General features: G+C 46.8%; 1 protein-coding gene across 2 annotated transcripts in view; it reads left to right on the top strand.

Moving 5' to 3' along the window:
* CTIF (cap binding complex dependent translation initiation factor) overlaps positions 1-23,145 on the top strand; it is a gene marked incomplete at both ends in the record, with an annotated part of 115,759 nt that overhangs the window by 16,708 nt on the left and 75,906 nt on the right. For both annotated transcript variants that reach the window (XM_082336621.1, XM_082336620.1), the window contains 3 exons: positions 3,327-3,400; positions 4,313-4,417; positions 8,101-8,176. In XM_082336621.1, the coding sequence (XP_082192747.1) occupies positions 3,327-3,400; positions 4,313-4,417; positions 8,101-8,176 (255 nt within the window). The remainder of the gene's footprint in view (positions 1-3,326; positions 3,401-4,312; positions 4,418-8,100; positions 8,177-23,145) is intronic.

Here is a 23,145-nt window from a genome sequence, read left to right as displayed (position 1 = left end):
GCCAGAAGTGGAGGATGGACTCTGGGAGATCTGAGGCCAGTGGTCAAAGTCCTGGTTCATTCATCCATCCCATCCATACTGGAGAACTAGAGCGAATAGGCTGTCCTCCTGAGCCATGCTGTGGTGGGAGAGGACCTGCAGAACGGTGTCGTTGCTGGAAAGCGATGGTCCTTTCTGGGAGGAGCAGACTCAAAATATACTTTTTCCTTTGAGCAGGGACAATAATGTCTTCCTCAAAATGTCTATATTTTTCTTATGAAAACTTGCAGTTTTCAACAAGAAAACCTTTAATGAGAGCCTTTGCAGACAGTTTGGTATCTATCTTTTTTGTTTTCTCCCAAGTGCAGCCAGAGGTTGCAGGCAGCTGAGAAGGAGGAAAGGTGGGGGAATCTTCTCAAAGGTAGAACTGAAAAATGCTTAAGAGGTAACATATGACACGGGATAATCCCTGAATTTATACCACGGACTCAGCCAAGCACTTGGCATTGTACTACATTAATGCTAAGCACAGCAATGAGCTAATGCTGTTGCAATCGTGTGATGAAGAGCATGATTTTGTATTTGTAGTGGTTTGCTGGAGGATAGTAATGAGGAGCAGCGAGAGGAACCGGTGGGACGCTGAGCTGGGCTTTGAAAAGCTGCTGCGGGCATGCAAATGCCGACTTTGTGGGGAATTTGCTGAAGCTGCATGCATGGGTCAACAGTCAGAGTCCACGCAGCCGGTGGCGTGGTCCACCCCTCTGTTTGTCTGGGCAGCGACAGAGATGGGCGGCGGTGGAGGGAGATGATGTGTGCTCACAGGGGCTGGAGGACAGAGGTTATGGACGTGCATTTAAACCATACTGGGTGTAGAATCGGCTTTACCGGATCTCTGATCATTCTGGGTATTTATGTCGTTCTTATCAGTGTGCCTCTCACTCATCATTCCTGGTGGCTTAATTAATTTTCAGCAGTACTAACCCCTTCGCGGTGAAAATGATTATCTAAAGCTGAGGGTTGGGTCATTGGGAGCTTCAAGTTAAAACCGCTTATGGTGATAATTGCAGTCCTGGGGGAACTGACAGCAAGTCACTTCGTTTCTTAAATACATGCAATTTTTTTTTTTTTTTTTTTTTTTTTTTGTCCCTGGACTTGAAAATAGGCTTTTTGAAAGTCTTATTATTAAGTCTTGGTACCGTGCTGTGAGCATTTTACTAAGCGCCCTGCAGCACAGGTTCACTTGGGCAGCAAGCGCACTCTCTGCCTTGCAAGTCAAGACAGAAACCTGTTATAAAGACAGGTCATCGAAGACTGAAAGGACGTCTTGAAATGAATGTAGTGACTCACAACTTAATGACAAGTTGCATTATCGTTTGGCCCAGGCACCGTCTTTATGGAGTCTGGCTAATGCTTGGAGCATCTCCGAGAGGTCATGGGGACATCATCTAGGAGGACCAGGAGTTGCAGCCTGGTTTGAGTGGGAGCATCCAACTGCTGCCTAGAAGCTTGCACCCCTCTGACCTCCTGCACCACCTGAACCATCGCTGCTATTTCCCCTAATTTCTGGGATTAGTGCTGGGGCTGACCTGCGTGTGCTCACTGGTAGAGCACCGATGAGCTGATGTGCTGAGGAGGTGTGGGGAAGGTGGGTGGGACAGCTTGTGCTGCCTCCGCTTACACTGTGGATTAGGAGGTGTTGGTGCTAAGGCTCACCCTCCACATCCAAACAGATTTCAAGCCAAGCATTGGACGGTAATTGCTAGACACTTTATTTCAGGGCTCAAGAAGGAGCTCTTCAGCAGCCCTGTACTGAGCTGAATTTGGGCAACAATTTTAGGAGACAACCTATTGCATTAGGAACCCATTTTGTCTTAAATTTTTGCTATTTATTATCTTTGTTGTTGGTTTGTCTCATCTTCGTTGCAACTGGTTACGTTTTCCCATTCTTTTTCCCTGAGCCCAAATACTTTACTCTTAGGAAATCCTATTGTAGTTGGCTCGTTGACAGGTACTTAAAATATCCCATGTCTATAGGAAATGGAAAGAGAAATGGATCTGTCTGCAAGAAGAGGTATCTCTTCTTTGGGTGATAGCTGTAAAGACCTGCACATGTATTTTCATTGCACTGCATGAGGATGCTTCTAAGTATTTAGAAAACAAATTTCTCTCCTTGGTGGGAGAAAATTTTGCTTACATTTGCCTAAAATAAAAAGCTCTGCTTCCATAACTGGTTGTGAGAATTTTATGTATTTCTGGTAGTTTTCTTTCTGTGCAGAGACATGTTGACCTGCAGATCCCGGGAGATTAAAATCATAATCCATAGACCCTTTGGAGGAGACAAAAAAAGGGAGCAATGTGGCTGTGTTTGGAGTATCTGGTGTCTAAATTGGTTGTTGTGATGGGAATGGCTGCAAAGTGTGACCATCTGTAGTGTGCACCGAGGATACGCATCCTGCTCGTTGGGAAAAGATTGCTCACTTTATGGGTGGGGGGGCTTTTATGCTCACTTTACGGGCAGATCTGGGGCTTCATTAAGAAATGGTCAAATTTTTATGAGTTTTTAGTGTCTTGGTTATTATTAATAATATTTGAAAATGGCAGACGTTATAGTATGGGGAGTATATGGAAGCCACCTTCTCCAGCACTTATTTCACCAGAGTGGGACCATTTGGGCTGAAATACTTAAATAATCTGAATACGTGTAAGATTATGAATAATCTGAATATATGTAGGAAATTTTGAGGGAAAATTAATGGGATTCCGTATTTGTAATGCACTTACGTGTCCATGCCATATGAGTCTGAGTCAAGTCTGATTTCTTGAATGGTCCTGGCAAAATCCAACCTGCTTTACTTCTTTGCCTGTAAAGGGTGGAGAGGGCAGCCCTCTTTCTGTGGGGAGAAAATGTGTAAGCTGATGACTGTAAAGGGGCCACGAAGGATGGGTATGAGGTCTTTGCTTTAGATGCTCTTGCTTCGGGTCGCTGGTTTTGCCAAAAGCAGCTGCACAGCAGAATTCAAGGTGCTTTTCTGGAGGTTTCTCATAATTGCCACCTGTTTATACCGTGGCGCTTTCGCTTCTCAAGAGAAGGAACCATCACCTTAGTGTTGGTGGAACACGTACCAGAATAACCATGTGAACTCATTTGCTGGTGTGCATGGCAGAGGTGGCACAGTGCAGGCTTCTGACGTCCCCCGCCTGTTGTTAGAGCAAGGAGAAGTCATGCCACCATGACTCCTTGAAGAAGCAGGACGGCTTTCTCCATCCCTGTTGGTGACAGCGGGCTCTGGTAGCTGCTGTTGAAGAGTGTCCCTTCCAGCGAGTAACCACCTTTCCCTCCCTCCTAGAATGGCAACAAGGAGAGCTCCCTTGACATGCTGGGCACGGACATCTGGGCTGCCAACACCTTTGACTCCTTCAGGTAAGCCAGTTTTAAAACGCTTTAAGAGAGTGATGGACTGTGCCCTCTCTTAGCCTTTGCCCACATGTCTGTCCTGCCGGTAGCCAGGCACAGGTGAGTACCCTGCTGGTACTCACATCGCTGCTTCTCCTCCTCCACGCCCCCATTTAGCCCGTGACACTAAGCACAATCAATCTACTTAAAACATCCTTTGTGCTTAGGAGAGGCCGCTGGATGGGTTTGCAGTCCAAACATCTGAAACTGATACTGATATGATTACTTGTAATCATCCGAGAGCTGTTCAGGCAAGACTTGAGGCAGCTCTGAGCTACTGCTCCAGGACTTTTTTCTTCCATTAATTGGTGGTGCGATCGTGCGTTGGCTTCACAGCTGCTGAGAAGAGCTCTTCAGCTGCTGCTTCAGCACAGGGAAAGTGGTGAAATATGCTTTCCGTCCAGTTTTATGCATACGTCTCTCTGTACCTGGAGCGCTGCAAGTCTGCAGGGGTTGAGTTCCCACCTGGGACTTGCTCCAGGCTGTTGGAGCAAGCAGGTTGTGCAGGACCAGAGAGAGTATCTCCCTTACACAGACCAGACCGCTACTTGTTGCGATACCCCCTGAATACAGAGAGCAAGTATAGTTAGCAAGGTGTGTGCTGCATCATGCTGTATCATACATCAAAACTAGGGGTTTAGTGCAAGCAACAGTAGCTCAGCATCTCCAAAAAAAAACGGAAGAAATGAAAAGAAACATGATGGAGCACCGTGAAGGCTGGAGACCTGCATGCACATGCTCTGTGGCAGGGTGCATTGCCTCCAGAAGTACCAGATCTCCTCGTCTGCAGGCTCCAGTGTGTCCTCTGCTCTTCAGCTCGGTGGTGTTTAATTAGTAGTGGACTTTCTTTCTTTGTCTTTCCCTGTTTTTCTCTCCTAGTGGTGCAACGTGGGACTTGCAGCCTGAAAAACTAGATTTCACCCAATTTCACAGGAAGCTGCGAAACACCTCCAAACACCCACTGCCTCACATAGACAGAGAAGGGTGAGTGCCATGTGTGCAATACCGTGCTCTCCAGCAAGGTCTCTAACTTCTCCCTTGCAGAGGGAATGCTAGCTTGGTGGCATGGCTCGTGTGGAGGACATGGAGAAGAGGTGCTGGACCACGTACGGAGTTTGAGGATGCCCCTGTCCATCTGTCTGGTTCCTCTATCATCTGGTTCTGGGCTGGAGCAGAGCTGCTTGCTGTATTTTGCATTACTTGGTAAAGTCCAGTCTTTAAACCACTTTGGATCCAAGTCTCCTGGATCCAAGTCTCCTAGATTTAACCATCTCTGAATATTGGAGGAAAGATCCTGGCTTAGTGCTGATCCCGGTTACAGTTCCCACAAGTGACAGGGCTTTAGCTGTTCTCCCCAGCAAGACTTCAGGGAAGGAGAGAGCATCAGAGTGATGCGTGTAGATCCAAGTGTTCATCCCCTGTCTGCTAGTGTTAAAATACCTGCTAGCTGTGAAAATATTAAACAGCTCCTTTTGGTGGTGACAGCCTCCACGGGCTTCCACAGCATTGCTGGATTCCTCTTTGGTTGTTGGTTGGTCAAGCCAGATAAATGCATACTGGCAGCAAGTGGTTCACCGATGTTACTTAGGTGGACATCACTGTTTCTCTACAGATTATCTGCAGATTGAGAAAAAATCATAATATGGTTTTTCCTCTCCTTATCTTTCAGTCTTGGTGCTTAACACACTGGCAGTGCTACTCAGGGCTGCAGGCAGTATTACCTGTCCTGTTATCGCAAGTTATGACAACTCATCCCTGATGCAACTCACTGCTAATCTCTGCTAAAGAAAAAGCAGAGTAAGAACTCCATAACCACATTTTATCCCATCAAATTTTTGTCATTTTTTCCTAGTCATTAATCATTTCCTGCCTATAGAGGAAAGAAAAAAATCAGAACAGGCCTAAGAGATGGGGTTGAGAAGATTGCACGTGACTTCTCGTTGCCACATTGTATATAGGGATGGGAATCCTCTCTTCAATAAGTTTTTCTGTTGGCAAGCTGGTTTTGACAGAGTACAAGCCAATGCCATAGGCTTCACTGGGCGTATCTTGTTTAAAAACACCGGGCTGGCAATCCCAGCCCAGCCCAGTTCAATATCTGCAGGAGGCTTCTGTACCATATAGTGACAGGCAGAGACTCACACAACTCTATAAGGCTGTTTTCTGCGCTGTAAGTATTTACTGCAGGTATATAAACAGCAATTTTCAGAATACTTGGAACAACGCTAAATTTCTAAGTCACTAAGTCCTTTAGTCATGTTTACTCCCATTTCTACAGATGGTTTTGAAAAATGGGATGAAGTGCCCTCTGTAAAATAAGATATAATGTGCTCCCTGGTTGATGGCACTTGCCAGATGATCCTACCAGTGCCACCTGCTACATATAGGGAGGATGCAGCAGAGTCTGCTTTATGGTCTGCCTCTGGTTGCTGGTGTACCATGACTGCCCAGGGTGCAAACAGGTAAAGAAGGCAGTATGGAGATGAGATATTTAATCACTCCTAAATATTACAGCTGTAAAAATGGAATAAGAATGACTGTATATGCAGAAAAGTTAAACAGATGCCATCAGTACAAGCAGTGCATCTCCCAAAACGCAGGTTGTGTAAGTAACCTGCGCTAGAATAGAGGAAGCACAGACAAAATTGCTTTTCTTTTTTAACTTTTAAAGTTTTCTCTGTTGTGCATTCATCAGCTCTCCATGCCAAATCTGTGCTGAGTGTCGTTCAGCTTGCTGAACCTCCAAGAATCTCCACCTGCTAGCTAGGCGTTTTCCCTCTTTCCTGAGTGGAGTTTTTTAACATGCTAGCCGTGCAATGAAAAATTTAATAGAAAAAAAGGGGAAAGATTCTGTTCAGAATGTGTTTTCTACACTTTAAGTACCAAAGAGACCATTTTGTTCCTGATCACTTGCCCAAGGTCAGCCATGTGGTTGCATCCAGTTGATTGACCTCAAGTGTCTTTTGCTTGGCTGAAGTGTTTTTCTCCAGCAAGACATCTGATTTTATTTGCAGATACTGAGTTTGCTGGTATGATGAATAATCAACGGTTAAGGAAAATGAGGGAACTGTACCTCGTTTCTGACCTGAATTTGTCTGCTTTTCATTTCCAGAGTTAGGTCTTGCTATGCTTTTGCTCTTCCAGCTCAAACTACCTTTTGTAGCTGATATTTTCTCTTCATTCCAGGCATCTTGCAAGCCCGTGTATCAGTTTTTCCCATACTCTAAGAAATTTCTCAACCACCTTTTTGAAACATGACTGCCTGAGCTGCCTGCAATCCTATAGTTCAGGCTTAGGCATGCTGCCTGTAGAGGAAAGCTGCATTCATCCCTCTAATTTCTGCCTCCTCATCCCCTGCCTTTACGCCACGGTCCATCATCAGATGTTCACCCTGGGACAGTCCCCATCCTTTTCAGATAATCTTTTGCTACAATACACTTGCTCATTCTGTACCTGCAACTGGTATTATTTGTCCCCAGATGTTTAACTTGATTTTTCTCATATCTATATATATAAACATATAGATATAAATACATTTTTTTCAGAGAGAGATATATATTATATATATACGCACGCTATATTTTTGCCTTTGTAAATCAGTCACTATTTCATCTATGAGGGAAAGTCAGTTGTTGAACACCTCTGATTTCCCATAAATCAATTCAGGTGTTAATGAAATTAGGTGTTTCCATTCAGCTTGCTGTTTTTTGAGGCTGGTGCTTTAGCACATGCCATTTTTCTGTTTGTTTTTTTTTTTCCCCCATTTGCTGTAATTCCACAAAGATCTGTTGCTCTCTGACTTCTAGGCACTGATTACCTGGGTCTACTGCTATCAAAGTTTCTGTCTAAATATGTGTTTCTTTCTAAATATGTTATTTAACAATATCTTGTCACTAATTGACCAAAAAATACATTATCATTCTTGCATAATAAAAATAGAGCACCTCAATTATTTATAAATGCAGAAGGAAGATATTTATTGACCATTTTTTCTTCTTCTCTATCATTACAAACTCTCTGCATCCAGCTAGTAATTATCTTTGGATTGTTTTTTTTCCTGTCTTGATATAAGGAAGTCCTTCAGCTGCCAGCTGTGTGGTTGGTCTATCAGTGCTTGGCTTCTCACCCCACTTTTCTTGAGTTTCAAATTGTATGTTTGTATTTATATTGACTGCTGTTTGCCGTCTGAGATGTATGTTTGTGCTTGTTTGCCAACACCTTTCTCAGCAGGGGATCAGGAGCTCCCGTGGAGACCAACAAATGAGCAGCGCTTCAAAGGAAATATTTTTCATTACACTTTTGTGTCCCCATTTTTTTTTCCGGGTAGGCTGTGCTTTCAGTTTTGCTTGGTCTGGGAATTGAATCGCCCAACCCTACTGCTCAGGACTGCCTTTGGTTTTCTCACTGCTATTACCAAAAGCATTTGAACACTGTGGCGGATGGTGCAGGTGGAGAGGACTGGGAAAAGCATTTAATTTTCTATTAATGGCTTTATGCCCACGTGGGAGCATTTTGGAGGCACAGCTTACTCGCTTCAGAGAGCCTCTTTGTTTTCATGAGGGTCCTTTGCAGTAAGAACTAATCTTCCCCATGTGCCATAATAGGAAATTAACTCTGGTTCCAGTGAGGTTTCACTTGGTTTTGTTTTTGTTTTCTTCCTGCCACAGGCTTGGAAAAGGGAAATATGAGGACGGTGACAGCATCAACTTGAACGACATTGAGAAAGTCCTTCCAGTGTGGCAGGTGGGTGATGAGGGTGTCTCCTGCCTGCGATACGGTGGAGACCAGCAGCTCCCTGCCTTACGTTTCCTTAGGAAACCCTCCCCAGAAGTGGGAAAGCCTGGGCTGGATGCACTGAGCTATGGTCCTTTGGGGTTTGTTATGGAGAATTATGACTGTGGTTTCAGCAAGCCTTGCTGTGAACCTCAGTGCTGGGCAAGGGCAGTTACCGCGGAGACTTCGTTGGGAGGTGGAACGTTGAGGACAGTATATGTATACATACATATATATATATATTTATACACAAACACATACATGGACACAGGGCTTATATATTTTAGGAAAGGATGTTCTGAAAAGCACCAAGCCTCCTGGCAGCTCCAAGATAAATTGCTGCCAGGAAGCCAGCAGTGATGGTGTGCTGACCCAGATGTTTCCCTTATGGGGTGTGCCTATGTTTCTTCTCCAGACCTGTCTCTACATCCCAGTTTTGGTAGTTCTGGTTAAATGACTTTTGATGCCTCGATGTTGGGGAATGGCAGGATGAGGTCCTCAGTTAAGAAACCCCATTGAATAGGTCAATTTGTCAGCATCATATAATTTTTCACTTTCCAGAGCCCTAGTCCTCAAAGGACCTGAGTGTCCTGGGCTGGGAAAGTTTCTGAGGATGCTCAGCGTATTTTTGCTGAAGTCTCCTCTTTGCCTCCAGAGGGAAGGACGGAGACATCGCGTGTGCTGTGGCAGCGTTACCCTTTCCAGAGCTTGCTGGGCTTCTTGCTCATGCATCATGTGAGGAAAAGCCTTGCTCATCCTGCAAAACATGTGATGATCTTACTATTTCTTTTGGGTGAGCTAGCTGGCACTAAATACGTGAACCCGTGGAAAGAGTGGAGAAGTGCTGCTGACTTTGGCAGGGAGGAACACTGCCTGCAGCTGCTTTCTGCTCAGTTTCTTCCATGCTTGGTATGTCTGGACTTTAGGTCACAGGGATAAAACATCAGCTGACACAGACCCCAGTAATTCTGCAAAATAAGGTTATTTTCCCTGGAGAATAATTGGAAATGGGGAATCAAACCATCTTTGACGCGAGGAGCTGACGTTCTTCTCTAGGGTTTAACTTCTTTTATAATTGACAGCTATTAAGTAAGCCAGGTCCTCCTGATCTGGTTGTCATCTCATCCTGTTGTAACACCAGGTTGAGTCCATTGACTCCAGTAAATTAATACCAATATATACCTTAATATCTACCTTCATTCTTAGTGTGGTGGCTCTAAGCTGGAAGATCTAGTGGGAATGCTGAATTTGGTGTTTTGTTTGTGCCTCTGGGCAGGCTCATGCAATACTATGTTATTTTGGAGACTCACTTACCTAGGCATGTACAGTCATATGTGCCTGTGGGAACTAGGAGCCGGGTGGTTCTGGGTGAGGATTTATCTTGTTTGGCGTTGACAAGTGAAATACTTGCAGACAGCTGGTTTAATCCTGACATATCATTGTTAACTGGATTTGAATGTGATCGTGCAATGCTGACAGTGATTTTGCTGGTCTTTATCCCTTGTTGTAAATGGCTCTGTGGAGCACAGTGCGTGGGTGCATAAGGGAAAATATTCATGTAAGCCTATGGAAGAAAAATCTTTCACCTTCCATGGGGCTTTCTCACACTGCAGTTATTTTCGTGTCATATCCTGAAGAAGAGGCTTTTCAGGTTGGAGATACATAAACTCTTGCTCTATCTGTGTTTAAGATCTCATGGCTTGCTTACAGCAGCCATGCATGGACGGAGGGGCCGGTCCAAGCATCCTCCAGTTTGACTGGGATGGTCTGAGCATCCTCCAGCACAGCTGGGCTGGTCCGAACATCCTCCAGTGTGACTCAGATGCAAATGTTTTGCTGCTGAATGGGCTTCAGCAGCTATAGCAGGGTTAAGAGCACCAAGTTTGAGAGAGGTGGTGAGTCTTATTTGCAGGCTGCTTTGGAAATTTGGGTTCCTTTGATGGTAAAGTATGATGGATGTAGGACATGAATCTAGTAATAATTTCCAGTATACATCCAGGTCGGTATGTCTATCTCTACAGAGAAATACAGTGACCCCCCACAATGGGTTAAGCAGAATATTCTGGATATCTGGACATTACATACATGAGTTTTGCTGCTGGAATCTATCAACAGTATTTTAACAAAATATTGCAAGGAAAGCCTGTGACTACTAGGCAATTAAAAGGTGAAAAAATAAACAAAACCCAAAACAACCTCCCCCAAAACCCTCTTTCTTCATAACCGTCTGAGAGAAAAATGCTCGTCGCCAGCCTTTTGTTTGGAAATTGCAGAATGCGTGCATCCCGTTCCTCGGAGATGCTGTTGGCGGGCTGCACGGCACGGTGCGCTCTGCCATCTCGTGGACACGCACAGGCAGGAGAATCCGGCTCCGCTTCGGCGCTGGGCGCAATTCCTTCATGACAGTGTTGACAACTGGTATTTTGAAGCTTCCTTCTGCCCCATCTTTTCACCATGTGGGGTGCTTTTTTTTTTTTACTGGTAAATAGGCTTTGTTTTGAAAGCTTCGTGGCTAGGAATGCATGAGATCATTGCTTTGGCTCTGCTCGTGAGCTGTAACCTCTTCATCTCTCCTTACTCACAGGAGTCTGTAGTTGGATTTGGGCACTGATTCACCTAAGTGCTGCCAAAAAGTGACTTTGGAAGAAAATAATCTTTTGAAGATAAGTATTCCCCATTCATAAGATCTGCTTTTTATTGCACGCCGGGGAGGATCGGTTGTCTGCTGCGTTAGAGGTGCAGCTCAGATGCAGAGCCAGTCTTCGTCATCCTCTCCATTTTCACCTCAGCTGGTTTGTTGGCGGAGACCATGTAACCATCTTGGCGTCATGAAGACGTCACGGGGAGGGCTGAGTCAGTGCATTTTGCTTTTGCTCCCTTTGGCAAATGCTCAGAAAGGCTTTCAGGCTTGGACGTGTCACAGCCAAGTGCCCCGGTCCTAGATACGGTCTTCAGACCGCGAGCCCTTGGCAAACCCTACACTTACCAAGAGAAAACAACCTAAGGGGTCGTGTCCTACAAGATACCCTCCATCCTCCCCATGAAGGTCATGAAGGATGCAGGAGGCTGCATGTCACAGGGACATGCTGTGAATGCTGACAGACACGTGCAGAGAGATTTGGGACACATCCCAAGTGGTTTCTGGACTGGCATCTTGCAGTTGTTGGCTTTCAGTTTGCTGGACTCGTGCCTCCAGGCTGGGCCTGCTCTCCTCTGAATGGTGCGTTTTAGGAGGTAGAAGTTATGTGGCACTTTTGAAAGGGGTATGGGGCTTTACTGGTGCTATGGGATAAACTTGGAAGACAGCACTGATGTCGTTTGGTTTGGCATCTTAATTGCCTCGCAGCTCGTCTCCTTCTGTTTCCTTGCTGATTTTTGACCCTTTTTGTCACGTGCTTGGAGTTACAATAAACTGCTTGTTTCTCTTCTGGCTACGGTTGTCATCCAGCTTCCTTGTTGGATGAGAAACAAGGGGGCAGCTCCTAAGGAGAAAGGCAGACTCTGTAAGTTGTTCACGTTCCTCTTAGCACCACTGTATTCCTGACTTTATCCAAACAGGCTTGGAAGCACTGGGATTCCTAAGCATGCTGTGATCCCACCTCAATTTAGGCACCTAACAGGCATCTCTGCACACTCTTCTTGGAACCCCTCCTCATTGACAAGTGTTTTCAAGTCAGACCTTACAATTCAGTGTGGAGATCATGTGAGTAAAGGTGGGACCTGTGCCTGGGCCGGTCTCCTGGGGATCCTGCTGTAGGAGAGGCATGGATGCGTTGGGGCATGGTTCATTGCATCTCAACATAGAGGTCTAGAGAAGGTCAGATGATTCCCATCTGAAGATACCCGTGTCCTTTCCCTGTTGGCTCTGCAGAGAGCCCAGAGGGACCAGCTCACACATGGACTTGTTCAGAGATGGTAGGTGCCTTAAAAGAGATGAAGCCAACCCAGGTATCCAGGGGGAGAAGGGTAGATTGTGGGCGAGCATCCCCTCTGCCGTCACTCTCCGTGTGAGGTGAGGAGGTCAGTATCCAGCACTGGTGGTGAGGGCTTGTTCCTGGACCCTATGGACTGCTGACGCTTCCAGGGTGGTGGTGGCAGGGGACAGGTCTCTTTGGAGCTCAGGGACAGCTCTTTGGTGGGGTGATGTTATTTACCGTCACCCTAAAGAGTCCCCATCCTCTCCATGTCCCCTCTTGCCTGCTCTTTCTGCACTACAAGGTTGGGCAGTTCTCGTTTTAGCCAGCTCATTAGCCAGCCCAGATCCCACCTCTTTCAGAGCCTTGGCCACAATGACATGGCCCTCTCTCAGCAGACTGTTCTGCACCGGTGGAGCTGGGGTGGCCCCGTCCCTCTGTCTGGCATTCCCTCCCACTGGGAGTGACTTGGTCCATGCCGTGTGCCCCATGTGCTGTATGTCCCTCCTGCCACTTGCCAGATGTAACCCTGACGTCCTTTACGTGTCCACCAAACACTTATGAAGAAGTTGTGGCGGCTCCCTCGGAGGCCGAAACTATGGGGATTTCTTCTCTCTGCCCCCAGATCCTGCTGGACCCCATCCAGGGTGTGTAGGGATGGCATTGCTTTCAGAGGAGGTTTCTAGTCTAACAAGCCAGCTTCCCATATCCCACGGGTCTTTCCAATACTGTAACTGCTAAAACCACTGTGGAAAGTCCCTGTCAAAGAGCCAACGTTTACTTGAGTATAGGTCACAACGTATTGGGAGTCAGATCTCCACTGCTGAGTAAAAAGCTTTTGTTTTGCCGTGACTTCCAGTAAGATACGTTCTTTCTGTGGCCTAGTTTTTGTTGCATTTAACCCAACTGACAAAGACCATCTCCTTGGGTTGAGAGGGCACACTGCCATGGTCACCTGTAACCCCTTCAGCATCACTCCCATGTTGAAGTTAAGGCCACAGTTGACCAAGGAAGACAGATGAGATCATTGCCATCTCCAAAGCACTGGAGAGGAGAGGTCTGGACCAAGGCTGGCTTATCTTCCATGAAGGTCACCAGCTCGCAGGATCTTGCAAGGTCCAGGCCTGGGCTCTGGCGGTAGACCACAGTTGCTGTGAACCCTGAACCAGGTTATAAACCCCATGTTTTTTATTGGACGTGCGGAAAAGGGGAGATCTTCCAGTGGGTTTTTCAGATTATGATGGTCTTCCATATCATATGATAGACTTACTCACTGCATGAAGGAAACACCAGGGAAATGGCCAAGAGCTTTGACATTTCTATTATTATTATTATTATTATTATTATTATTATTATTATTATTGTTCAGAGCTGGTTTCTGATTGTAACAAATAAGATGGACTCTCCCTTCTCAGGGCTGGTTTTATTTTTCTGCCTGTCACCCAGTTCAAGCAGACTTAGCGATGTTGGCTCGGAATTCGTGGGGCTGTCTTCCCAACCTGGTGGGCACAGAGATGCCTTTTTTTTATTGTGGTTCCTGGAGCTGGTACTGGTCTGCTGGGCAGGGTTGGGGCCAGGCTGCCCTGTTGTTTGGAGAGTGGTGGACCTGTAACGAGCTCCTGCCAGGATGGGAGGCTTTGGGGTGCTCTCGCACCCTGGTTGTGTCAGCTACGTCCAGAGACATGGGTTTGGGGTGTGCAAGGAGGGTCAGTGGAAAGGGCAAGGGTGGCTTATGTTGCTTGGTTGAAGGTTTGCTTGGTGTTTGGTGGCTGAGGGGACAGGGCTGGTGGCAGAGGGGAGCCCTGTAGCACTAGAGGGCACTGCGGAATCGCTGCACAGCCCTGAAACACGGCTCTGCGCAGAGGAAAGAAGAGGCTTTTTCCAAAGGCTTTTTCCAAGCAGAAACCTTACTCTGCGGTGGCTGCGTCTCGCACCTGCCTGCGCCCAGTTATGCTGCTCTCCATCCTGCTGTGCCCACCTCAGGCTCGGGGTGCATGTCCAGCATGGGGGACCCTGGGGCTTGTGGAGGGGAAAGGTGTTTCTCTGCACCTGGGACTGAATTTGATTAGTACTGTGCATGGTTGTGAGCCTCAAAGCAGACGGAGGCCCTGAGCACAGCAGGGTTAAAACTGAAGGTGTCTGTGAACCTCCCGTCATTGCCTTGTCCAAGCACCACAACCCTGAGGGGAGCTGGTGCCTGGGGGTTAGACATGCCCCACAGCCCAGGTCTCCCTTGCTTACATTGTGACATCTCCCCGACTCCTCTTGGAAATCCCACTTTTGCAAGTGTAGTCCTCAACTCTGCATATTTCTTGTGGGATGCTCCGACAGGGCTCAGTCTGAAGCAATGCTCCTTGCACCAGGGAGCGGTGCCAGATGTGCTGAGGGGTTCTCCCTTTCTCCAGAAGATGCTGCTGCCCCATCAAAGGTAGGGCACCCTCTTAACACCCACATTTCCATTTGTCCATCTGTCCCTGTCCCCCACCCACCCAGTTGTACCCACCCCACTTTGAAAGACATGCGAACCTCATCAGGAGGGAGATGTAGACCATGGTGGTGTCCACTGCTGGACCATCTCTGTTCTTTAGACCCCAGTTTGCCAGGCACTGGTTTGTGCTACAAAAAAAAGATGAATAGTGTGATTTTGGCTGCTTTGCAGCTTTTCCTTGGGCCAGGCTGATGGAAGGGTAGACACAAAGTGGCTAAGTGGCAGGACTAGGCTGGGTTTACCAACTGGAGGTGGTGGGTTTTGGGTTCATGATCAGGTACCACAAGGAGGTGACAGAAGAGGATGGGAGAGCTGGATGGGTAAGTTTGTTCCTGGGAGGAGGATGTAGAAAGATCCTCAATTTTGCTTTTAAGGAGTTCACCAGTAGTTTTAGACCTGAGAACTGCAGTTTTCTGGGGAATTAACCGATTTGCGTGTGGGGACTTGTACTGGGGTATAAATAACAACTCCATAGGCATTTGAGGCTCGAAAATGTACACCACATTGAGCTCTGGCGTAAACACACTGGCGAACAACATGGGCTTTTCTCAGCCTTAAAGTTGACTTCCCTTTGAAAAAGGTTTGCTTTTGTGCAGCTATATAATATCCAAAGCAAGCCTGAAAGGTTTTGTTTTGTTTTTTCCCAGTCCTTTCTATAGACTGTAACACACATACACCCCAAATCCTGCCTGAATTTTAACTTCTGAACAGTGTTACATCTTTTTCTCCCTTGTTTTCCCAGAGGATTCTTTAGAAATCTGAGAGGGGTTTTGCTGCACTCCGTTGAATTTGCTGAATATTTTCCTGAAGCCGGTTGTGGAGTAAAGATTAAGTCAAAGTTATTAGAAGTAGCAGAGAAAAAAATCCAGATTTCTAAAGATCCCAAATAAAAAATCAATGTCTCCTTGGTCAAGCAGCTATTTCTGCTGGCTTGGCTATTTCCACATCCTAATCCTCTTCCCCACTCTCTGTGAAAGACCTGAATTTTTAATAAAATAAAGGGAAGGAAGGAATTTTCTCTCTAAAAAAAGTAGACATACCACAGGACCAGAGAAGAGAGACGTGCATACATCCCCGTTGGCGGAGGGATGTACAGAGCCTAGAAACACATCGCACTCTAAAAATCCTGCTAATGGAGGATGTCCTCATCCCTTGTTGGACAAAGTATGAGGTTAATGTTTCCTGTCACATTTAAAAATTTCTTCTTGACCAGAAGATGCTCCCCCCCCTGCTCTCTGCTGCCTTTCCTCTGATGTTATGGAAATAGTAACCGATACAATAAATGAGACTAGAAGTTCTTAAAATGCAAATTTCCTGCCTGGAGGCAGCAGGTAAGTGAATCCCGTCCAGCCTGGGGAGATGTATATATAGCTATGGGTGTAAATATAGGCATTTAGTGGCAGGATAAGTGTTTATTGCAATCCAAGGTGGTTTGGTCAAAGATTGTCCCTTAAGTGGGAAATTTATTGCTGCACACGACGCCTGGATGTCTCTTCCGTGGGGAAAATAGAGACTGTTTATGAAGGGAATTAAATGATGTCCTCGCCTGCGGTAGCAGACTGAGCTCTGTAATCCAGAGGTCCTTTCTAGTCCCATGTTCATATTGTCCCTCATTTTATGATTTTAAAAATACTTTTGGGATTTGTTTGGGTATTTTGAAAATACTCCATGAACCTCTTTGCTGGCTGTAAAAACAGCAAGTGCTCAGCTGTATGTTCACTGGCATGGTCAGTGAAACTCCGTGCCATCCTCAAAATGCCTTTGCTGGATGGTGGGGTTGAAGGATTTCATCGGAGCTAGTAGAAATAGCGAGAGGAATATGGTCTCCACACCTTTGGCCACACGATGCTGCCCTGGTGTCCGTGTCTCCCAGGGTTCTTCTGTTCTGCCCTTCCCCTGCTAGTACCACTGTGGAGAAACTCCTCATTGTTGGCTTGCTTTCTTTTTAATTCTTTTTTTTTTTTTTTTTTTTTAATTCCTGTAATGTAGGAGCAGAGAAACCACTGGAGAATGATAAAGCTTCATTTCTTCCTGCTTTTGTGACCCACTTGATTATTTCATTTCTCATTGTATGTTCTTTTGAGGCGCCTTGTCCGAACGGAAAGAAAATATGTATGCTTATAGGAGCTGTTTGTTTCCCCTTGGCTGGGCAAAATAAGCAGGTATTTCATAAAATACGGGTTGCTTCTGCTCACTGGTCCTGGGGAGGGAGCTGCCAACACTCATGCCATCACGCGCCTGTGAGCAACACCATTCAATAAAGCTGGAGGGCTGCATGTGCCTTTGTTTGGCCAGCCTTCCTCTTGGGGCTATGAATAAATACAACATAGAAGTATGCGTTCCTCAAGCTTGGGTGGCTCCATGTTTACTAGGTTTGGGGTCAGTAGCTGCATGGACATGGTTTGAAGCAACAGTGGGAGAAATAAGATGTCCTGTTGATGGTCACTCTGCAATGATAATCTGGGCCAAAGCCAGTTTTTAAGAGTCCAATATGAAGAACAAATTTGCACTTGTTGTAATTTAAAAGAAAACACGAGTCCAGGATGATCTCCAGGTTTCCAGCCTGATGGTACTGGCAGGTCCTGCAGCTACAGCTGGACCGCCTGGGCATGCGGTGGCCAGTCAGCTCCAGCCATAGTGCCCATGGTCAATGAAAGCTTGGTTTTCCAAAAACAGAGGCCTAGGGTGAGCTTTTTTAAAGCTTTCCTCTCGTTTGGATTGTTCCCGTCCACACTGCTGGGTCCATGGAGCTTGTTCAGCCCTGCAGCTCAGCTCCATGGGACCTCCAGTGAGGACAGCACTGGGACATGTTGAGGATGGAGGAGCTTCAGGGTTGCCTGTGGCTGTACAACCAGCTTGACCTAAAGGCTATGGAGAACCAGAGAGGACCTGGAGGCTAGGCAGGTGACCATGGATTATGGCTGGGCTTGTAGATGCAACTGGCGTGCTAAAAGCTCATCTTGCATGCAAATTTTGATCTGGAAACCCAGCAATGAGTTTTGGTACCTGGATTGCCAGGGCAAAGTTTCCACTAATAGACTTGTGCCTCATTTTGTTTTCAGTGCAAATCAGCCCCACAGGCCTGAAGGCTTTGGAGGCTGGTGCGGTCCCTGTGCTCGCCATGGCATTGCTGCTTGGCAGTAGCAGCATCCCAACAAAACAGGTCACCACCCTGATGAAGGCAAGGAGTCAAGCTCATACTATAATGGTATTTCAGCCAGAAAGAGCAAACGGGGTAAAAAAATACCCTGACCATTAGTGTGTGAGTGGCCACCTTGTCATACAATCACAATATCGTTTTTTTTATTTTATTTTTTTTATGGTTGGCTTAACAATTAAAAGGCTACACTGCACTTTGGTTTTTCCAGTCTGCTGCATCGTGTGACCCCGGTGACTCCGAGTTAAGCCTCATTATATAATGGCGGGGTGTTTTTTTGGAAAACCTCCATTTAATCCTTTCGGAGCAGAATTTGCTGTTTTTGTTTTCTTTCATATCGTCGTCTCGCTTCCCCCCCGCCTACCCCTTCCCTGGCGGGCGCACGCTGGAGGCGTCAGTCTGGGAGCAGGGTCCTTTCTTCCTTTCTTTTTTTTTCCTTTTCAAATCTGCGGAGAAAGAAAAAAAAAATGGTTTATTTTCGTTTGCTTGGGTTACAGCGCCTTTCCCCGCCGTCGGGGGGAAGGACTACGTGATGTGCAGCAGGTATTTTGTGAATGGAGCACAACCCTGTGACTCCCCGTCGCTTGACCGAAGGGGGAGGCAGGGGAAGGAGAGAGACAAAAAAAAAAAAAAGAAACCACCACCCAGTGACTCCATCTGACTCGTTTTGGCTGGAAAACTTTTTCAGCGCCGTGGTTCTTAAGCCAGGAGGAAGCTTTCTTCTGGCCCAAGAACAATAAAGGGGTCAGCAGCCTGATCCTCCCTCCTACACCCTCTTCCTTCCATTGTGAGGGGTCTGTGCAAATATCCCAGGCTGCTTCTGCTGGGGCCTGAGGGACCTGAGCCGCACATGTGACATTAAAGAGAGACTCTGCGAACTCAGTAATCCCAAGCTGCAAAAAGAAAAAAAGAAAGAAAAAACAAAGCGAAGTCTCCAACGTGCTCTATTTCTGGTGTAGTGTTGTGCTTGGAGAAGGTACCAATGAGTGTTTCTCATGGTGGGGGGAAATGGGTCCCCTTACCATGAATAGGTGCTCCTTCACAATGCCACGGCAGCATCTTCCCCGCCGTCTGCTCAACAAGTGGCCAAATCCCCACAGAGGGTAGGTGAACCCTCGTGTCTTGGCAGCCCTCGACCTCCTCCATTTTTCTGGTTGTCCAGGATGGGGAATTTCTGCTGCTCTCATAGTGCACGTGCAAAGCCTGTGTGCTGGTGGTGTATGGTCTCCAGCAAGGATGAGGTTGAAGCAAGTAGGCATGCCTCCTATTTTGTGCTTGCTCCAGAGATTGACCACCATCTGGCAGCACCCAGGTTCTCAAGCCAGCACCTTTAATGACTTGCCTGCTACTCCTCAGATGCGTATCACAGACCATGAAGGTTTGAGCCAGCAATCCCTGGAGTAAAAGGTCTTTGGAGGAGTGTTACAGGGCCCGACCCACAGCAGTGTGCCCACCAGTCCTGTCCATCATTACGGCAGCCTGCATCTCTCTTGGGGGAGGTTGTACACAGATCAGAGGACTGCTGTGGTTTCTGTGGTATTTTTGTGAATCCAGAGCAGTCACAAAACTTGCAGACCATGCTAGGTTCTACCACCATGAATGGTGATACTTTTTCCAGGTGGCATTTGGTATCTGCCGGGCTAGATACCACCTGCCTTCCCAAAGGAGAAGGTGGGACCTGTGGCCTTCTATGAGAAGGCGAGTTCAATGCAGTAAGCCGTATCGTGCACTGAAGACCTGATTCATTTGCCAAAGGGAGAGTGGATGATGCTCATCAAATTGTAAGGAGCCCACCTCTTTTCCCCCCCCCCCCCCTTTTTTTTTTATACAATAACCAGCTAATAGCACGTGTTACCTCCTCTTGCTGTGTTCTAGCTTGTTGGACCTTGGCACCAAGCAGTCGCATGAATCACGATGGTGATTTTGCCGTAAGGCAGTTCCTGTCGTTATTATCTCCTTGCTGTGTTGATAATGCTTTGGTGGCAATGGTCAGGATTTCCTCACACTACAGAGCTTTCCTGAAGATCAGCTCCGCGAGTGGCGGAGGAAGTAGCCGTTATGAGATTGCTCCTGGCTGCTGAGAACTGGGTGGCCAACTTCAAACGTACGTGCGACCTGACATGATCCGAAGAGCACGGCAGCGGCTCCTCTTTCCCCTTGTCCGTTTTGTCAGTGCAGGCGGGTGGGAGCTCCTCTTCTTCTGCAAATGCTCCAAGGGCTGAAGCCAGACCAGACCTGGCTAGGGAAAACTATGAGAGACCAGGACCATGGCAAGGGAGTTGGGGGTAATGGTCCCATGTCTTGCTTGAAATCCTGAGGGCATGGTGGGAACACTCATGACCAGGGAGAAATTCAGGGTCTCACACCCACCCCTCTTGCAGTGCCACAGTGTGTGGAGTCTACACACACTGCGAGCGTCCTTTAGATGAAAGGAATTTTAGTTCAATTTATAGATGCTTAGGCAAACAGATTTGTTATTTAAATTCACTTTTTTTTGTAAAGGCCTGTGTTTGAAGGTAAAAGCAAGCAAGCTGTGAGTTCTTCTTTCAGCCTTGATATTATGCTGCTTTTCTCCTGGTACTGGAGGAGCTTTCTGGTCTTTGCGTACAGCACCTAGCTCCAGGATTTCAGTGGTGTTTCCAAGCAGTGTAGGTACGCAGGTAATAAATTATAATTACATGGGCTATGTTGACCTTGGTGGAGGGTAGGTGAAGTGTGACAGAATTCCAGGGTACGGTTCCTTTGCTGCTCTCCATCTAGAAGTGGAAATAGTGCCCAGCTGCCCATGGCCAGCAAGGCCATGAAAATATATCGCAAGTAGCTCCAGGGGCTGCAAGTGCACATGAGGCTGGGAACCTGCTGCGTTAGAGGTGGAGCTCCTTGACTACTTGACCATCCTGCCGTTCCTGTCTGAAGTGGAAGCAGGTCGCCTTGTTTGGCTTCGTACTTGCCGCGTCTTTTCATGGTGCAATTTGCATACAAGACAGGACTTGAATTTATGCTGCCAGTCCTCAGCTTCTGAGAGTTGCTGGTTCAGGAAGGGAAAGGCTGCAGTGCTGCAGCTGATGGTCCTGCCCTTCTTCTGGGAGGTCTAAGTTAGCTTTCCTGACGTGAAGCTGGATCAAAAGACAAGGTGTCTTGGCAGCATGGAAGTCTTTCTGTATGTGCTGCAGTGAAAATTAATGATCTAGTGCTCACCTAGAGTGGTTCACAGTTTGGATGGAGTAATCCAGGTGTCTTTCACGGATGCTTTTCCAAAGATACTTGATTATCTCGTGCCCTTGCTATACGTAGCACAGGCAACTCAGATGCTCATGATGGGAAGGGCTGACTGTTCAGGAGCAGATGATAATGCAGCAGAGGATGGTTAGAAGTGAGTTGGATGGGGACAGATAAGGGGTGGGAGTGGGACTTGGTGACATTCCGTAAGCCCACTCTCAAGTCTGGGCAAGTTGCTACTCCTTGATGAGAGCAATCAAGTTTCTGGAGGAACCAATAGCAAATGTTCATCTTCTGTCTCCAGGTTTCCAACCATCTGCTCATCTGTTTTGTCCGTATCTTGTGAGTCTTGCCTGTGCTGCCTGGTTGGAGTGGTTGCCTGTCTGTGCAGGAGGGCTTTCGCTCTGCCAGACCTACACACGTGCCCACAGCCACTGAGGTCCTAGCACGGGTAGATACAATTGAAATAAAGTAAAAAAGCTCATATGAAAGGGCATGGAAGGGACAAAAAAAAGTCATGCAGGTGTTTTGGGGAGACCTCCAGCCCTTCAGAAGCTGTGGGGCCTCTTGGAAGATTCCCCATTGGATGCCGCGCTTTCCTATGGGGAGAAGTGTGGTGGTTTCATGGATGTTGTGTTGCCACATGTCTCTTCTTCCACCATGTGTCCACCAATAGGCTTTTCAGATCTGAACATGTGCAGAGAGCCACATCCAGGGGCCAGGTTCAAGGAGGTTCCTGCCTTGGGAGATGAGGACTGTGGTAGCTGGGGGTTTCTGCTGGAGCTTTAAGGAGTCTCTCTGCGCTGGGAGTCATGTACAGTAGGAACAGTCATCAGCCTTGTCTTACGTGCACCTCGTCTCACTGGTTAGGATCGTTTCCCCCCATGGAAACCATCAAGAATTTCCGTTATTTCCTTTCCTGAGGCTTTGTTTGGGTGGGGATTTCTGGAAGGTATTTCACAGGCAGGTATAATTAAAGAAAGACATGCTTTGCCTGGAGGCTAGACAATGTTTCTTTAAAGCCAAGCCTTTAGCATGGTGGCAAAACAGAAACCGTTTGTTGCCTGGTCTGGTGGAGGGGAGGTTGGGGAAAGGGGGGAGCTAATCAGCTGGGAATCATCCTAGTTAAACACCACACACCAGGGTTAAGGCCCTTATCCAGCAAATCCTTGAAATATGTGCTTAATTTTAAGTCCCCCTGACTTCAATCTGTTTACTCTTGTGCTTAACTTTAAGCATGTGCCTAAGTGCTTGGCTGGCTGAGAGCCAAGGCAAATGGTAGACTTAGGGGCAGATTCGCATAAAGTAAGTGCTTTACTGGACTGGAGTCCTGTGGGACAGTGGATGCTATAGCAGGTCTGGGATGATGGAAGGGGACGGTGCTGCATATCCCAGCTCCATCAAGTTATTCAGCATCAGGTACCATGGACCTGGGGCTGTGCTCGCCTTACGGGGAGCATCCTAACAGTGTAGTCTCTAAATGGGTACCTTAATTTCAGTGTCTGTATTTCGCTGTTCTGAAGGCATCAACCTCACCTGTAGCCTTGTGTAGACCACGGATGCAGTGTTGGGACAAAAAAAAATTTTTTTTTTCCTCTTAATTGAGAGAGAGGAAGGTTTTAGTGGAGGAAAATAGCCCTGATTTTATCATCAGAAGAGGAAGGAGAGCAGATTGTATGACGTGACTAATAAATCTTCATAGGAATTTGCGTGGCTGCATTAACACTTACAACAAAAAGGACTCCTGTATTAGCACGAGCTTTTATAATGGCTTTATCTTCTTCTTTCCTGTTCCAAGCTAATTCCTGAAAGCCTTCTTTTAATCCCCCTTTTGCTCATCACTTCTTAGAATAGCAAAGGGTTTTTTTCCTTTATTTTAAATCTAGGAATGACAGCACTTAAAGCTAGTAACTGTAGCTGTGGCATGCATGAAAATGAAAAGCCGCCATCAGAAAACAAGATCTGTGTTTTTGAAAAAACACCACTACCAGGGGTTAAGGGAAATCTGCAGCTGGAACAAATACAGCGCTCGTCTAACTTCCTCAATAACTCTGCTGGGGGAGCGGGCAGTTGCCAGACGAAGGAAGCGTGGTTAGCCATCGAGTCTTTGAATGCAGCTCCGTTTCCCCCTCAAACCCATGGAATTTATATTAACCTCCAG

The sequence above is a fragment of the Platalea leucorodia genome, assembly GCF_965183815.1.
Source record: "Platalea leucorodia genome assembly, chromosome: Z".
Lineage (NCBI taxonomy): Eukaryota > Metazoa > Chordata > Aves > Pelecaniformes > Threskiornithidae > Platalea > Platalea leucorodia.
Note: the sequence above shows the minus strand (reverse complement) of the source record. Positions and strands in the feature narration are given on the sequence as shown.